Consider the following 17,938-nt stretch of genomic DNA (forward strand, 5'->3'; position numbering starts at 1 on the left):
AAGGAACCATCTATTATTGTAGTCTCCCTGTCTTTTGCAAGTTATCTTTGAGAACTGCTAAGTAATCACAGTATTGCCCTATTTATCAGTCTCAAGAGATAGTGGAATCCTTTGAGAAAATCTTTTAGAAATGTTTGAGAAGACCATAGGGTACCAGCAGTGAGCTTTTTGTGATTTGGGTTTTCCACATTACAGGATGCCATTGAATTAGCAATGCTCTTAGATCTTTAGCTCAGGAAGCTCCTTTCATAAGCCTTGCTTGATTTTAGGCTAGTAGGGCTTCTGTGGGCAGTTACTTTGTATTTGGAAATAAGCAAAGGTAGTCCTAGTACAATGCAATGGAAAGAACCTAGAGCACAGGATATCTTTTGTCTTTCAAAAGCAGTGTGTTCTGTGATTTGTGTATTAAGTTGCTATTTCTAGATTGCTGAGTTTCCAGTGTTTTCATTGTTTGATAAAAAATTTTATTTTAGTATAATTGACATAATGTTACATTAGTTTCAGGTGAATAGCATAGTGATTCAACAATTATATGTTACACTGTGCTCACCACAAGTGTAGCTTCTACCATTTGTACAGCCACTGTACAGTGTTAATATAATACCACTGACTATATTCCTTGTGCTGTACGTTTTGCTCCTGTGACATTGTTTAAACAAGCTGTTTTCTGCATCTAGAATTCTCCTCTTACACCTCTTCCTCTGCTCTCCTGTCTTCTCCACTTCTTTGGTTTGTACCACTGCTCCCCCTGTCTCTTCCTCCACTATCCCCTCATCCTCCTTGAACATGGAAAAATACAAAGTGTACTATCAAAACAACCCTACATGAAGAAAAGATTTAGGTTAGAAATACTCCCCATATCTCAAAAGTGCTAGTTTTTTGATGGGTGGTAAGTTAAAGCAAATGAGTAGAATATTTTCAAATTTGTGTATATTATAAATCACATATATATTTGTGTGTGTGTATATGTGTATATAGGTATAAATTACATATATTTCATAATGGAAAATTAACTTTAATTAAAAGGTTTTTTTACTGACTCAAAGTGGTTCTGAATCTAATATAATTCTTTAATTCTTGCTGACAAAGTAATAATTTTAATGTCTTTATGAAAGTTAAGATTACCCTAAGATCTTTTCATGATTCAAATATAAAAAAAATACTCAAAACTCTTACTTTTACAGTAATACAAGGAATTTTGTGAATGTACTAATTGATTAGGAACATGCTATTTAAAGGCCATATTCTTAGCTGTTGATTATTGTGACTTAATTAATTTACTGCCAGGGAACCTGCTCAGGCTTTTTAAATTTACATTGCGGAAAATGCCAGCTTTACATCTTATTTGAGCTACCCATCTTGTGAGTGATACCGGTGATTATCTTAAGGGATCCCTGGTAAAAATGTTGACCACAATGGTAAAAATATTCAAAGAGCATATTCTGCCCTTAGTAATACTATCAGTGTCTTCTGTAGGTCTGACATACGTTTTGAAGGATCATTTTCCATGTGTAGGTAAGCACGGACGTGTGGTGTAGCAGACTGTGTAAGCTCTGTTGTTTCCATCCCCTTTCTGGGAAGTGACTGACATGAATCTTAGAATGTTTTCATTTTTTATGTCATTCTTGAAGAAAATAATTGGACCTTTGTTTTATATATTTTTTAAGGGATCAGTGCTTTGATTGAAATACCTAAGAACTGTGTTGTGGCAGCAGTTGGCAAAGAACTGAGTGAGTAGGACTCTTTTTATGTAATTTTTTTAAAAAATTAAAACTAAACTTGTATACCTATTTTGGAAAGACAAGTATTTAATTTAGGGGACATCTCCCCCTGCCCCAGTGTTGGCCTGGTTTCATTGTTGAAGTGATGTGGAGAAGGAGACATTTTCAAGACGTTAGGTCAGTTTTTGTTCTGTCCTTGATCTAACCTTGTCAAGTAGGGGCAGGGTAACCCTATGTCTGATGCCATAGAAGGCTACTTACATTCCATAGTCCTCTCTGTAGTTGATCCACAGCCATATATTTAGCAAACATTTTAACTACATAAAACAGCTATCCCATGCTTGAGTTGGATGGTTGGAGGATGTTCTTTGTGGGAATTTACTGAAGCAGCCACTATCACATTTTTGCCTCAGGAAGCCAGTGGGACCCATTTTCTTAGGAGGAATTATACCATTTCCTTCAGAGTAGTAGGGGACCTTCAGAGCAGAGGGAGGGAGATTGACAAGAGGAATTCTGTAAATGTATTAATTGATTATAAATCTGCTGTTTGAAGGCCACTTAACTGTTGACTGTTGGCTCTTTTAGTGCCAGGAGCCCACAGTAAGAAAAGCCTTTTGTGCCCACTGCCTTTTGAATGGAATTGGGGTGCCGAGAAGTGATAGAGTAAGCAGGCTGCTTAAAGGCTGCTTATTTTCTACAAGAATTTTTCTAATGTATCCCAGAGGGCATTTGATGTTGCAGCCAACCTGCTCTTTTTTCAACTGACCTGTCCTTGCGTCATCATGTCAGAGAAGCAATTTTCCAGACCCTATGCTTATCCTTTCTTTCCATACAATAAGTTTCAAAAGATACTATAACTCTGTTTAGTTTTTTCTTTTCCTTGCAGAAATGCAGTTTTCCTACATTTTTGATGGCGCGGGAAACCTGCATAGCTTTTCTCTGCCTTTCTCCTCCTGTAGCCAGCCAATCACTTTGAGTTTTGCTGATTTTACTGCCTAACTCAGTGGTTCTCAGATTTTACTGTGCATTAAAATGACCCGGAGTGCCTGCTAAGAGCAGGTCTGGAGTGGGGCCTGAGCTTCTGCATTTCTGACACGTGTTTTGGTGCTGCTGAGTTTGTTGGCTGGCGGGCATACTCTGAGGACCTGCTGCTCTATTTTGATCCTCTTCTTTCGGTTTCACTACTGCTGCTCTGTTCAGGCTCTCCTTTCCCCTCTTGCCTGTTCTGTTTTGCTAGTCTCCTAACCTGCCTTCTTTCCTCTCCTCTGCTGTAGTACTTCTCCAGTGCCTTGTCCTCCTCTAGTTTAGGGCCGCTCAGATATATTTTCCAGGAGGTGCCGGAGAGAATCTCTCTAAAGGCAGGCTGATCCCTTGATTAAAGCCTTCAGTGGCTCCTGTTGCCTACAGCGGTCATTTCTACACTCTTAAATTTCTAACTAGTACAAAAGTATTTTGCTTAGTAAAAACATTAGAAGCAAGAACAAGAAAACTATCATTTACCACCCTCATTTTGTAAAATTGTTTTTTAACAAAAAAGTCTGAACAACATGATCTCAGCAAAGAATAGGTTTTATTCAGAAAATAAGTTGTAAAAAATATGAAATCTTAAAAATAAGGTTCTGCATTTTGTTAGTTTTAGCATAAAAGATAATGCTATTTTTCCTTACATAAAAATAAAGGGCCATGAGTTCAAGCCCTGCATTGGGCTCCAAGATGGGTATGGAGCCTACTTAAAAATAAATAGATAAATAAGTAAAAAATACTATAAAAATAAATTTCATTCTCATAAATAGATTATCTTTTTTATTTCTAAGACCCAATTTGTGCCCATGTTCTTGGGTTTAAATGTTCCATATCAATTTCTTTTTTCCGTGTGAGGACATGCTCCTTTCAACAGGAAATATAATTTCTTTATTTTTTTTATTTAAGATTTTATTTGTTTACTATTATGTGTATGCAGGAGTGAGGGGGAGGGGCAGAGAGGAAGGGAGCGGGAGAGAATCAACCAGGGCTCTGTCTCAAAACCTTGAGACCATAACCTGAGCTGAAACCAAGAGTTAGATGCTTAACTGAATGAGCCACCCAGGAGCCCCTTCAGTAGGAAATAAATTTTCTGAGTTCCCTGTGTGTGTCAGTGATTTTGAGGCTTTGCTAGCTAAGCAAGGCTGTCAGCTCAGAGACTTCATCTTGGTTTAGAAGACCAGGCTATTTTTTTTCTTAACCATTTTTTAGAATTGACTATTGCTTCCCTTTTGTCTTTGGATCTAATTTATATTTGTTTTATTTCCTTGAACTTATTACAGAGATGACCCTTTGAATACTTGTCTGAAGTGTTTGACATTATATTTAGGAGTTGGTAGTTTGTAGGAACATACTTGGGTATGTTTCCTTTTCTTGTCAGTATTTCAGGTTATTATTTCTGTTAGTTTGATCAAATAGTACATTGTTCATTATTCCACAGTCCCAATCTCAAGGTGATTTGGTAGTATTCCAACTATAAGTAGAATTTTTACACAACTTTGGTAGGTATCAAGAAGCGTTCCCTTTGTATTTACTGAAAGACCTAAATCCCAAGTGAGCGTGTATTTACTGAAAGACAGTTTGAATGTGAATGGCTGTCAGGATAAAATCTCTTGGCTAGAGATTTGTCAGTTGGTCACATATTGTCCAGAGACATAGAAAGAAATGTGGTATGATCTGTTTTCCAGAGAGGAATGTGAGAAAGAAGACAGACATTAGTAATTAGCCACCACTTGGAAAGGACATGACTTCTGAGACCTACCCACTTCTCAGATATCAGTCTTCCTAACCAGTGAGCATCCGTAGCACTTGGGGCAGTGACTTATTTTACAGCACTGAATACATTGATCATAAGCTTGTTTATAAGTCTCACTCCCACTCTAGACCGTATTTTAGTGCAGTGACTGGGCCTTTTTCACACTTAATGTCTAAGTTGCTGGAACATAATAGATGTTTAGTAAATGTTGATAGAATCACTCCTGTTGATTTGATTTTTGGGTTTTCTATATTAAAGTTAGGATCTATACAAGTTTAAATAAAACTATTTGTTAAAGTCAGATAATGAGTAAAGCAACACACTGAACATCTATTATTGTCAAAAGTATATTAAAGGAATACATTGAACATCTGTGACACACAAAAATAGGAGGCACATTTTCAGAGAATTTATAATTCAGTAGTGTATGCCTGAGTATCAAGAAAATGTTAAAAAATTAATAGCTGCTGAAGTCTTTGCTGAATTGAAGTTAAACATGAATTTGTAGCTTCTTTTGTAGCAGTGCTTACTGACCTGAGAACATGAGTAGAGAAAGCTGATGATGAAGATGATTCTAGGTTGTAGATGGACCAGTTACTGGCCAGGAGAGATGGAGGCAGGATAGCCAGACTTGCACTGAAGCTCTAGATAGAATGGAAACTTCTGGGCTTAGAAGAGTTTTAATAAAGGAACAATTGTAAAGACACACTCACTTGGGATTTTAGTAAATCATCTCGAACATCTCAGTCATTTGAAAGATACACTCTAGTATGAGTAAGGCTTTTTTTGGAGATGGGTTTTTCAATATTTTATTTTATTATTATTTTTTAAAAGATTTTATTTATTTGACAGAGAAAGAGGGAACATAAGCAGAGGGAGTGGGAGAGGGAGAAGCAGGCTTCCCGATGAGCAGGGAGCCTGATGTGGGGCTTAGTCCCAGGACCCTGGGATCATGACCTGAGCCGAAGGCAGATGCTCAGTGACTGAGCCACCCAGGTGCCATGGGTTTTTCAATATTTTAGATCTTTATCACTTAATGAGATGTTAACTTTTTGAGCAGAAATAGTATTCTATCATCTTCTTTGACCATTTTAATAAAATTATATCTTTATTTTCATTTAGTAATTTTCCGGCTGGTAGCACCCACAGAAGAATCAGTAGAATGGGATATTCTTGAAATTAAGCACCTCCTTGATCACCAGGATAATATTCTCTCAATGGTTAATGTCAATGGTAAGCTTATAGTGTGTACCTGTTTATTTTCTGTAAAATTTTGCACTTGTTAACAGAACCTGTTCTGAACTTTAGTCTTGTTTTATTTTATGATTATGTAATTACCATCATTTAAATAATGCTTTACACTAATAAGGATCAGCAGTCTAATAATTCTGAGGTTTAAGCCAGTGGAACTGATCCAAGTTTCATAGATTGGTACATCTAAGAGGTAAGAATAAGAAAAATAGAATGAGGCAGAGAAAAAAGATGATGGAGGGAGCATGATTATCTCAGGTGCTATGTGGTAGCTGTGGGATGAGTGTCGTGGGCTATAAATACTAACACTTAGGAGCATTTCAGCATTTTTGGCAAATGGTTCTGGTTAGTTTTTCTTCTATAGACCACACAGTACAGTATCATATAGCAAGATACACACTTAGAGCAGAAGGAGCAGGTTCAAGCGGGGTGGAATCATGATTGAAGACTGCCAGAGAATACCACCAAGATAAAGGAAAGGTCTGCAGAAGTTGGGTCATATTTGCCCTTCCTGGTAGTTGTGTGATTTGACTTTCCAGACATCATATTTGGAGTCATAGTGATATTAATCATCATCTCCTGTGAGGTGACTCTCTTATCCAATGGCAGGGGAGGATCGCAGACCCAGTCCTGGCATTCAGCTGGCTGACTTTCAGATATAGTGACCCCTCTGTATCATCAGACCTCTGCTGGGGGATCTGCACTCCACGTTCATAGGAGAGGAGTCCTGGGTGGCTTTCGTTTGATGACAGTCTGAAGGAAACTGTGAAAGAAACTGTGCGGATGCTGTGAATATGATATAGTGGGAGGACTGGACGGCCCTCCCTGACCTGAGCCCTGGGTTGGCTCTTTTTGAGTGATACTTTGTATAATAAGCATGAAGGAAAAACAAAGGTGAATACAGATAGCACCAAATGCAGTCTTCCATTTTCCTGCCACTGAATCACCTTTTCAGATATATGTGTGAGAATGCCCTTTCCAGCTGCAAAGTCCTCTTCCCTGATAGCCATCTTCTTATACAACCCAGCTGCAGGGCTTTCGAAAGACGAGGTTGTCTGTGGTGATAGAAGTTAACATGTTGGGAGCACCCATTTATTTTTCTCTGGCGGCTCTGACTTTCTTTTGCCATGGTGGGCAGCACAAAAGACAAGCTCTTACTCGGGGACTCTCTGACACTGAGCCCTTAGCTCCAAGGCCCTGGAGCTGCTAACCAAAGCACAGCAGTGCCCTGGCCCATTACACTGGTCAGGCCTAGTTGTTTAGTGATGGAGCATCGGTACCATTGGTCCCGCAGGGTTCCTCAGTGAAGGTGATGGGAGGTTACTCAGAAGGCCCTAACCTTGTGACATTTCTTTTGCTGCGTGATATGCAAAGAAGCTTGTGACAGTTTAAACAAGAAAGTGTTCTTTAGGTATTTCTTTGCAACTTCTTAAGGGAAGGAAAATGGAAATCCAGAATCAAAAAATTGGTAATGAAAATTACAGGAAACCCTTAGTACTTTCTACTTTATTAACTCCCTGACCATAAAATTACACTACAAAAAAAAAAAAGTCAGAAGCGTATTGAGGAATCATATATGGACAAAGAGTCTGTTAGAATTTAAAAATGATATTATGACAGTCATATTTTGTATGTAGGCATGTCTGCTGTACTGCAGATTTCAGTGATCCTGATACGGTTCTGTTGTGTAATTCCCAGCTCCATTCTCAGCCCTGTGTCTTTTCCCCACAGTTATCATGGAGGATGTGGATAGTTACTGGGTTTGTACTTCACAGGGGAAGTACTTTTTCATTGAGGTGCCCGGGCAACCTTAGAATGGTAGGACAGAATTGCCACAAATGTGGATAATGAATAACAGGTTGGCCAGAGATATCTGAGTGTGTGAGCAGAAGGTTTTCTAACACAGACATATAGGATAACTTTGTTTATGCCTTCTAGCAAAAGGCTCTGGTGCTTCTTCATTTTATTCCTTTTCTTGTTTTGACACCATGGTATGGTAATCACAAATCATTAGTACTTGTGAGGGAAGGATAGACAATTACAAGAGTAAGATTTCATACTAAGTGACTTTTGATACTTACATTGGATGAAAATCCATCCATATATATCATTGAGGTGGTTTTGTGTGAAACATTTTGAGTGACCTCTTTGGGAATATATATTACACAGTGATAAATTACACTAACTTAGCTGAATACCAGTATTTTGTTTTAGGTGAAAAATTCCAACTGGGCACGAATACTTTATTTCTAACGCATAGATGAATCACAGACATTTGGGAGAATTAAGTCAGAGCAGGCAGCTCAGTGGTCTTGGGGTTAACTGTTAAAATGACACATGCAGAATTAGTGTCAAGAATCTTCACACCTTCACTTTTCTGGTTCTTTTGTAGTTTGAATGAAATTGGAAAGAGGAGGGAAAGGGATGGAAAGGAAGGTCATGGAAAGAGTAGTACTACTTTAACCGTCCCACTAATAAAATTAGAAACTTACTTCTCTGCACAGATGAGAAGTGCACTTGTTTCTTCACATAGCAAATTCTGTAGTCTGTTAACAAACATAGAAATTGGACTTGGAACCAAGACAAAATAATGTTTACATGTATGATTGTTGGTAATTTTTTTTATTTCTAAGAGATTGTTCATCTAGTAATTAGATATTTATGTCATGGTTCATTTGATAAATGGAATAATGAAATAATAATTAACTCATCTTTGATTTCTTACATTACAAATAACTGGATGTCTTAATACCATCATTATGGAATAATACTGGGGACTCAGAGTAATCCTGGGAACTCAAAGATAACATTAGATGCTTTCTTAAAATAGCTACACATTTGTTATTGGATTTTTACACTCATCCTCATTTAATGCATAAGAAATCGAAGATAGAAAAAGTTAAGTGATTTTTTGAGGACCAGGGGCTAGTAATAGAGCCACAATTAGAACTTGGGTTTTTAGACTCACATTGTATTGTTCTATTCTACCTTACCAAATATGTAGGATTAAAATAAATTAATTTCTTTAAGATAATTTTTAGTGTCAACAGTTGTCTCTCTTTTTTTTTTTTCTTTTTTAAAAGATTTTTATTTATTTGAGATAGAGAGAGAGAGAACATAAGCACGGGGAGCAACAGGCAGAGGGAGAAGCAGACTCCCTCCCAAGCAGGATGCTGGATGCAGGGCTCCATCCCAGGACTCCGGGATCATGACCTAAGCCAAAGGCAGCTGGTCAACGGACTGAGCTACCCGGGCACCCCTTATAATTTATAAGGTTTCTTAGTTGGCTAATTTTATTTTAAGGTTATAAAAACTTGTTATTATACAAGTAATACATACTCATAGTAGGAAAATGAGAAAACAGAAACATGAAGAATAAAAATTGTCCCATGCTATAGAATTAAGCACTGGTCATCCATATCCTTCTAGACATTTTTCTGTGCATATGTAGATATATACACATATGGCTTGTTGTTTTGTTGTTATGGGTATATTTCTAAAGCAATAGAAACGTACTTTTACAACTCAATTTTTAATAATAGCATTACTATTTTTATTTTGCAGATGTCTTATTTATTAAGTCCCCAACTAGATATTTAGATACTTATCTTCATATTTTTAATAATATGTATAATAACCTTGTCATATATATCTTTTACCTACTTTCCTAAGGATAAATTCCTAGAAGTAGAATTGTTGGATCAATGGGTTTACATTTTTTTTTAAAGGTTTTGATGCATATCAACAAACTTGAAAGGATGATAGCAGTTTGTACTAGGACATTAGTAGGCCCGAAGTGTGTTGATTTCCTATGCTACTGCCAGCATTGGGTATTTTCCTGTTTTTTTTTTTTTTAATTTTTTCCAGTTTTCACATCAATAAGTAGTATCTTACTGCTTTTAGATTTGATTATTAAGGAAATTGAGTAACTTTTCACATCATTACTGACCATTTGTATTTTTTGTTTTGCCTATTCAGGTCTTTTCCCCATTTCTCTCCTGGAGTATTTGTCTTATTTTTAGTGGTTTCTAGGAGCTCCTTATGTATCAAGTATAACAGACCCACTTTGACATCTGAATTGCAAGTGTTTCCATCCTTTTGTCATTTAAATATGATTTTTTTTTTTTTTTTTGCTGAGCAGATATTTACACATAAATCTTTCTCCACCCTGCCTTTTATAGAGCTTTTTAGCACTGCTCATTTATAAAAGCATTTACCTTTATTTTTTCAATCCTTTAAGCATCTTTTTTTTTTTTAAAGATTTTATTTATTTAACAGGAAGAGATCACAAGTATAGAGAGAGAGAGGAGGAAGCAGGCTCCCTGCCTAGCAGAGAGCCCGATGTGGGTCTCGATCCCAGGACTTTGAGATCATGACCTGAGCTGAAGGCAGAGGCTTAACCCACTGAGCCACCCAGGCAGCCCTAATCATCTTTTTAAAAAGATTTTACTTATTTTAGAGAGAAAACGAGTGCATACACTTGAGTGAGCAGGGGAAGGAGACTCAGCTCACAACCATGAGACCATGACCTGAGCTTGAAACCAATAGTCAAACACTTTTTTTTTTTTTAAAGATTTTATTTATTTATTTGACAGAGAGAGATCACAGTAGACAGAGAGGCAGGCAGAGAGAGAGAGGGAAGCAGGCTCCCCGCTGAGCAGAGAGCCCGATGCGGGACTCGATCCCAGGACCCTGAGATCATGACCTGAGCCGAAGGCAGCGGCTTAACCCACTGAGCCACCCAGGCAGCCCTAAGCATCTTTTTAAAAAGATTTTACTTATTTTAGAGAGAAAGCGAGTGCATACACTTGAGTGAGCAGGGGAAGGAGACTCAGCTCACAACCATGAGACCATGACCTGAGCTTGAAACCAATAGTCAAACACTTAACTTAGTGAGCCATCCAGGTGCCCCTCCTTTAAGCACCTTTAATGTTCTAATATATTTGAAATTTACTTTGGCATATGTAAAATAATAGAAAAAATACATTGGTCTCTGCTCCCAGTTCCTGGCACAGAGCTCCTAAAACCCCCATAATTTCTTAAGTGATAAGAGCACAAGGAGCATCTTTTGTTCTAATATTTGGTCTAATATTTCTTGACATAGGAGCTCCTAAATCTCTTGGAATTTTCTGGGTGGTAGGATTGTCTTTGGTTGTAATGAGACCATTATTTCTTAGTGGGCTTCTGGATAGGGGCTGGTCATCAGAAAGACCCACATGCTGATTAGAAACTTGGAATTTTTAGCTCCTCCCTCCTTCTCCAGAGAGGGGCTGGAGATGGAGTTAATAATTGATCATGCCTACCTGAGGAAGCCTCCATAAAAATCCCAGGAGTGTGGGGTTTGGAGAGCTTCCAGACTGCCCCCCACGTGGAGGTGCTGGGAGAGCCGCAGACTTGGAGAGAACATGGAAGAGACAGGGAAGCTCCACAGTCCTCTAGCCCTCCCCACACACCTTGTCCTACAGATCTCCTTCTGGATGTTCATCTCTGTCCTTTATCGTATCCTTTCATGGCAAACAGGAAACTTTTCCTGAGGTCTGTGAGGTGCTCTGGCAAATCAGTTGAACCTGAGGGGGCGCTGAGAACCTCCGACTTAGAGCTGATTGGTCAGAAGCACAGGTAACAACCTGGACTTGCAGCTGGCATGTGATGCTACCTCCAGGTAGAGTGTCAGAATGAGTTAAATTGTAGGACGCTCAGCTAGAGTCACAGAATGGCTTGGTGTGGGAAAAGCCAGCACACATCCGGTGTCACAAGTGTGAGTATGGTAATACTGTGACAGGAAAAGAGAGACACCAGAGAAAGGTCCATTTTCTAAACAGTACACGATCCAAGGTAAGGTTCTTTTATTTCTAGTCTTCAGTTAGTTAACCAGATAATCCAGTGTGAGGCATTTCTTTCCTCACTGAATTAAAATGCTGTTGTCACATACTAAAAAACTAAGTAGACTTGAGTCTCTTTCTTGCTGTTCTGTTATATATATCTGTTTGGCTTCTAGGTATTTCACTCTTCTAAATGTTGTTTTATAGAGCATTACTAGTAGGTAGTCCATTCTTTTTTTACCTTTAACCTCTGTAAAATGATAACTAATGAGGCAAAAATGAACTCTGCCTAGATGTGAGTTTTGTAACTGGCTCCCATGTTGGAGAAATGATCATCTGGGATATCCTGGACTGGTCTGTGCAGGCCTGTGAATGCAACTTCTGGGACCCATCTCCACAACTGGACACCCAGCAAGAAATAAAACTCTGCCAAAAACCAAACGACATTTCTATTCATCATTTCACATGGGATGAAGAGGTAAGATAAAAAGGCGGGGGGAGGGAAGGGAATTGGCAATAGTACTTGCTCTCCTCACCTTAATGGGATGTAATAAGATGTTGTGAGGCTGTCGTAATAACATAAATATTGGTGAAAGGACCTTTGTAAGGTTGAAGTTGTTTTAGTAAAAAGGTATTTCTAATAATACATTTGGAAAAATGTTTTTGCAAATCCTTCAGAGGCTCTTAAGACGATAGTGTCCCTATAGCATACACTTCCTTGTGTCCTTTATAGGTCTCTTGGATGCTTAAGATGTGGAGTGCAGGTAATTTTACTCATGTTGTCCAGGCAAAAAGAAGCTAAGTACTGTCGTAGGGATAGTGTGTTATGTGAATGACAGCTGCAGTGGTACTTCAGCAGCTTCCGCAGTAGGGCCATTCTGCAGCCATAGCTGCTCTCTCTGTGTCATAGTTCAGTGGGGGAAGGTGATGCTCAGGCATGTAACATGCAGAACTTCTGTGCTGGTGGTTGTGTCCTCCTGCCTTTCAACTGCCCTGAGCTTTCCTTTGCACTTCAGGGGGCAGTACGGTAGTTAGGACTAAAAGCTAGGAATAGGGAAGGTAACATGGCTTTCTGATGTCATAGTCGGGCTGGAAATCTGTTCTGCTGTGTAGTGGCAAGTACTAATTTTATGCCCATTTCTCAACTTTCCCTCCCCACCAGAATGTATTTGCTGCAGTTGGAAGGGGTTTATATGTGTATAACCTTCAAATGAAGCGTGTGATTGCTTGCCAGAAAAGCGCCCATGACTCTAACGTCCTGCATATTGCCAAACTTCCGAACAGGTACACATTCCCATCTGCTCTATAACAGATGAAAGAAACTCACATTTCCCAGTGCCTCCAAGGTAATTTCTCCAGTGGCAAAGCTTATCTGGCCCCTGGTTTGATCTGGTAAATTTTTTTGGATATGGAGAATACCCATGGCTGTCTCTAACAGAAGAGTTTGTGGCAGTGTGTTACAACATTTACAAGAAGCAGGGTTCAAATGAATTACATGGAGTTTTGTTATAAGGAGAGATAACATTAAAATTTGGTATTTATTTAAAAAGACAAAGACTTTTGGGTGCTGTGTGCTCATTTTTCTTGTTAGATTTTCCATAAAATCATCTTTTCGTTGTAGTTGTCCATGGCCAGAAAGAAATGGTCATCTTGTAGTGTGAGGCTACTAAGCGAGGGCTTTCCTGTCACTATAAATTTGGCTGCTGCGTTTCTAGCGATGAAGTCACAGGAAGGAAATACTATTTTCTATGCAGGATACTTTTAGTGTGAGAGCCACCCTGACAAGAGCTAGAGTAAGAGGTGGGAAAGGGGGGACGGATCAGGATATTGTGCAAGTGTAATACACACTCTGTGTTTTACAAAATGGGATGAGGTATTTATCATTTGAGCCAGTTTAACAGTATAATGGCTGCCCCTCCCAAAGAGTGCTTTTACTTTGCATTGTGAAGTCATGTTAAATTGGGATTTTTATCAGCTCCTGCCAAGAGCTGGAGAAAAGCAGCTGAGGGCTCCACTGATTTTTCACCACAAATGTAGCACTGGCCCTCCATGGTGCATTCTCTTTTTATCACACATTTTTTGTTTTGACAGGCAGTTAATCTCATGCTCAGAAGATGGCAGTGTACGCATTTGGGAGTTAAGAGAAAAACAGCAGCTTGCCGCTGAACCTGTCCCAACAGGTGCGTGTCTTTTCTTATATGAAAGGCAGAGGGCTGGCGGTTATGTGCAGCACAGGAGTCTTGTACACTGTGATGCTTATGCTAATCGGGATCTCGGATTCATATCTTAATATTGCTTTAATGCAGAACTGCCTGTTTTCAAGTCAACTAGTATTTTATTGTTCTCAGGGAAACTCTCATTTCTGAACATATGGCCCATTAAAGTAATTATTCATTGTCTATCATAATGCTTGATAGGCAAGGAGGCTTTGTACCATCAGATATCAAATTAAGTGTTCTTTCAGCCTGGAAGCATTGATATCAAACTTAGTTTATGGGAAAAAAACACTTTTGTGTTTGTATCATAATCTCACAAGCTCTTGACCTGCAGGTGTTTGGTTTGAAAAACAAAATACTGGCTCATTAGCAACCTTTGTGTAAGAACTCAGGTGCTGGTACCCCTGGAGTTTCTTCTGGTCAGGTTAAGTGCTGGGATACTGTTTTGGACACACGTTGCTGTTCATCTACCCTTCGTTGATAGATCTGTGTTGTGACTTCTTTTTTTGGACACTGACATCCAGGCCTTTTACTGCTCTCCTCTTTGAGAGAGGAGATTTTGATTCCCAGTGCATTTTTGTCATGTTACTACACCTTCACCAGTGGGTAGGTGGGGCCAATAAAAGAAATGAGCAGCAAACCTGGTGGTTAAGATGAAACGAAGTAACAGATTTACAAAAATCCTAGCTTAGTGTTTCATACCATTGCCTTAGCCCTTGACTAAACTAAGTACAGAACATCTTTGCATTTAAATTTTCTGTTTTTCTGATCTTATATTTGAAGTAAAGAGCACAGTCATTTTGGAAGTGATCGAAATGATTGTTTTTCTAGGTTTTTTTAACATGTGGGGATTTGGAAGAGTGAACAAACAAGCCAGCCAGCCTGTTAAAAAGCAACAAGAAAATGCCCCTCCATGTTCATTGGAGCTTATTGGAGATTTGATTGGACACTCTTCATCCGTGGAGGTACTATTTTTAATAGGCATATAAAGGTTTAGGGCATTCATATAAAGACCTGTTTTTTTTTTCTTTGTATGTTTTTGCTCAGTCCAAACATGGATAGGTTATAGCATGTGCAATTAAGACATGATGTGAGGAAGCAAGGAATGTGTTCCTTCTAAAATTGGGCTTAACCACAATTATTTAGGAGATGGAGACAGCTGAGAATCGGACAGCATGAATCATGTTGAATACCTAACAGTAGTAGAGGGTGCATGGAGGGTTGCATTATATATGTAGAGTTAAAGCCTTGCAGACTGGAACAGAGCACTGTTTTTAACCTTCTTTTGAAGGATCGTATTTTGTTAGTTTTCCTAAGTCTTAGGTCATTGGTTATTGCTGTACATATATGAAAATATTAGTTAAGAATTGTAATATGTACACAACTCTTAACTTGTGGAAATCCAAATACGTTAGTATTTGCTAAATTTACTATAATATTTATAATATTGCCTCTAATGAAGGGAATAAGATCATTCGAGGTAAGATGAGCAGAACTGGTAATCATCTATAAGCAGAGCCCTAAGTAATGAATGTCTTCCATTGTTCTCCGCTGGTTCACAGCCAGGGAGCAGCAGACTCTACTCTTCATTTGAATGTGTGTTTATGCTTAGGAGCAGCACCACACTTACCAGTCATTTCCTAGATTTTAGGCAGCAGACTTGACACTGGAGTTCACAAAGATACTCGTAGGATAATCCTTGCCCTCTTGGATCTTAGAGAGAGGAAGGACACAGCCCAAGTAAGTTGTTACCCTGAGCTGCTCAGGAAGGCCCAGATGATTATAAACAGTGAGTGCTGAGGAATTAGAAGGTTGCAGAGGGTGGACATAGCCTTGTGCCCCCAAGTTCCCTAATGTTGGGTGTTGGGTCTTGTTTATCCTTGCTTCCCTCTAACACTAGCCCAGTTGCTTTCCTTTTGTTCTGCTTCTTAACTCTGCTTTCGCTTAGGTGGCTGTTGTGTAGTGTGGGACTGGGGAGAATAGAATGTGGTAGAAGTGCAAAGATTGTATTGACGTGGAGGCAGGAGCAGACTGGCTAGGCCAGAGCAGTGGTTTTCTGTGAACAGACATTAGGAGGAGAGAAAGCCTGAGAAAGCAGTTTTGCATCAGATTGTGAATATCCTTGCCTGTAAGGCTGGTGAATTTTGGAATTTTGGCTTTATTTTTAAAACAGTAGATACCCCACTAAAGGTTTTTAAATAGCGGGGCTTAAGGGCACCTGAGTGGCTCAGTCAGGTAAGCATCTGCTTTCGACTCAGGTCATGATCTTAGGTTCCTGGGATCGAGCCCTGCATCGGACTCCCTGCTCAGTGGGGAGTCTCCCTCAAGTATATTTATCTTAAAAAAAAAAAAAAAATGGTGGGGGTAACCTTCATAGTGGCATATTTGCCATAGTGTAGACCTGAGGAATTTTCCTTAAAGTGTTGACATTAAAGCTTTTTTTTTTTTTTTAAATCTCTGGCTTCTTTCAGAAAAATCTTGGCTCCCTTTTGGTGCTTCCTGAATTTCCTCATTCCTTTTATGTTCTTACCCTTACTTTCTAGCCAATCCTGTTACCTGTAGTATTTTGCTCCCCTTTCTCCCCCTCTTCACTTAGAGATCATCAGCTGAGGCCTTATCCTGTTTTGTTCAAAATTATTTCAGAGAAAACTCCCATCCTGTTCTTCGATATTGTGTTTCTCTCCTTCGTTTCATTCTTGCCTTTGCCAAGCTCTGCTCTCTACTTCAGAGGTAGCTCTGCTGCCTTCTCATTAGCTCTTTTTAAATTCTTCTTTTCTTCATCAGGTATGACCTTCCCTTCAGTTGGGAAGTTTTAGGTTTTTGAAGTTTTGACAGTTTCAGTGGTTACTCATCTACTCATCTAGGTCTTCTCTTTCTGTGGCAAATCCTACATTTTTTAGTACCCTGGTTACATGGTCTTTGTTTCAACTATGATGTGATTTCACAACTGAACTAGAACCTTCTTCTTGGTAGGGACCAGAGCATACAGATGGCATTCTGTAAATGCTTATGGATTAGAGAGCTCAAGCCAGTGTTTATCTTGCCGAATTAGGAATTTAGACATTTTACTGGTAGCCAACTGTCCACTTCTCCTTGTACTTCTGACATAATCTGAAATACCTGAAGAATTACAGCAAAACCGAAAAATGCTGTGGGAATTCATGTACTTCACAAAAATAGTTGTTATAGTTCTGATTATTAAAATATATAAGCATATAGATAAACGCTAGACCATTACACAATTTCTCATGAAAAATGAGTTTGACATTCAGATTCAAGTAAGTCTACAAGTTACCCACCTTACAAGCACCTGTTAGTCTAGTGTTAGCCTCACCTTTTCTCTTTGAAATTCCTATAATCAGTAGCTTTACATTTCTTTACAGATGTTTCTATACTTCGAAGATCATGGACTAGTGACGTGCTCTGCTGACCATCTCATTATTTTGTGGAAAAATGGAGAAAGAGAATCTGGATTGCGCAGTTTAAAATTATTTCAAAAATTAGAGGAGAATGGGGACTTATATCTTGACATCTAGTTGAAGGAATTTGGAATACTTGTGTGTGAACCTTGAATGTCAAATATAGGGTAATACTGAAGTTTATAATGTATTATTTATTTTTTTTAAGAGTTTAAGTTATCTCCACACTCAGTGAGGGGCTCAAACTCCCAACCCCCAGATCAAGAGTTGCAAGTTGTTTCTCCGGTATTAGTACATTCACCAAAGAATACACTATACGTTTTTTGACTTTTCACATAGCAGTAACCTGAAACCACTGAAGAAATGGGTCTATAGTGCTCAGAACCTCTCACTCACTTGATTTAGTATAATTTTGTTCCCTCTAGTTACATTCTTATCACGAAAATTTTTTAAAAAGTTACATGTACTTTCATATTTAGACCCTTGTGAAATTTAAAGTACCTGCCTTTATTCTCAAAATGAGTATTTTAACTATACCTGTTTTAAAAATTTAACAAGCCTACTTTTCAGAAAATACAAGATATTTTGGGATAAAAATGAGAAATCCACTGAACAACAGATAGGATGTAGCACATCTTGAGTTTACAGCTGGAGACCTCCAGGAGCCTGTGCTGTGTGCTGCTGCTCAAGGGGTGAGTGCTGGGTTTGAGCTGCTTCTTCTGAACCTAGACCC

The 17,938-nt window shown here is 38.7% G+C and overlaps 1 protein-coding gene across 1 annotated transcript in view; it reads left to right on the forward strand.

Moving 5' to 3' along the window:
- Positions 1 to 17,388, forward strand: part of WDR41 (WD repeat domain 41) — a 44,315-nt gene extending 26,927 nt beyond the window's left edge. The window contains exons 7-13 of the mRNA XM_004766835.3: positions 1,668 to 1,730; positions 5,620 to 5,730; positions 11,864 to 12,048; positions 12,733 to 12,854; positions 13,662 to 13,750; positions 14,618 to 14,751; positions 17,170 to 17,388. Coding sequence (XP_004766892.1) covers positions 1,668 to 1,730; positions 5,620 to 5,730; positions 11,864 to 12,048; positions 12,733 to 12,854; positions 13,662 to 13,750; positions 14,618 to 14,751; positions 17,170 to 17,322 — 857 coding nt within the window. The 3' untranslated portion in view covers positions 17,323 to 17,388. The remainder of the gene's footprint in view (positions 1 to 1,667; positions 1,731 to 5,619; positions 5,731 to 11,863; positions 12,049 to 12,732; positions 12,855 to 13,661; positions 13,751 to 14,617; positions 14,752 to 17,169) is intronic.
- Positions 17,389 to 17,938: the final 550 nt, after the last annotated feature.

This window comes from Mustela putorius, unplaced genomic scaffold, assembly GCF_011764305.1.
Source record: "Mustela putorius furo isolate JIRA1106 unplaced genomic scaffold, ASM1176430v1.1 tig00537350_pilon_pilon_pilon, whole genome shotgun sequence".
NCBI classification, from domain to species: Eukaryota; Metazoa; Chordata; class Mammalia; order Carnivora; family Mustelidae; genus Mustela; species Mustela putorius.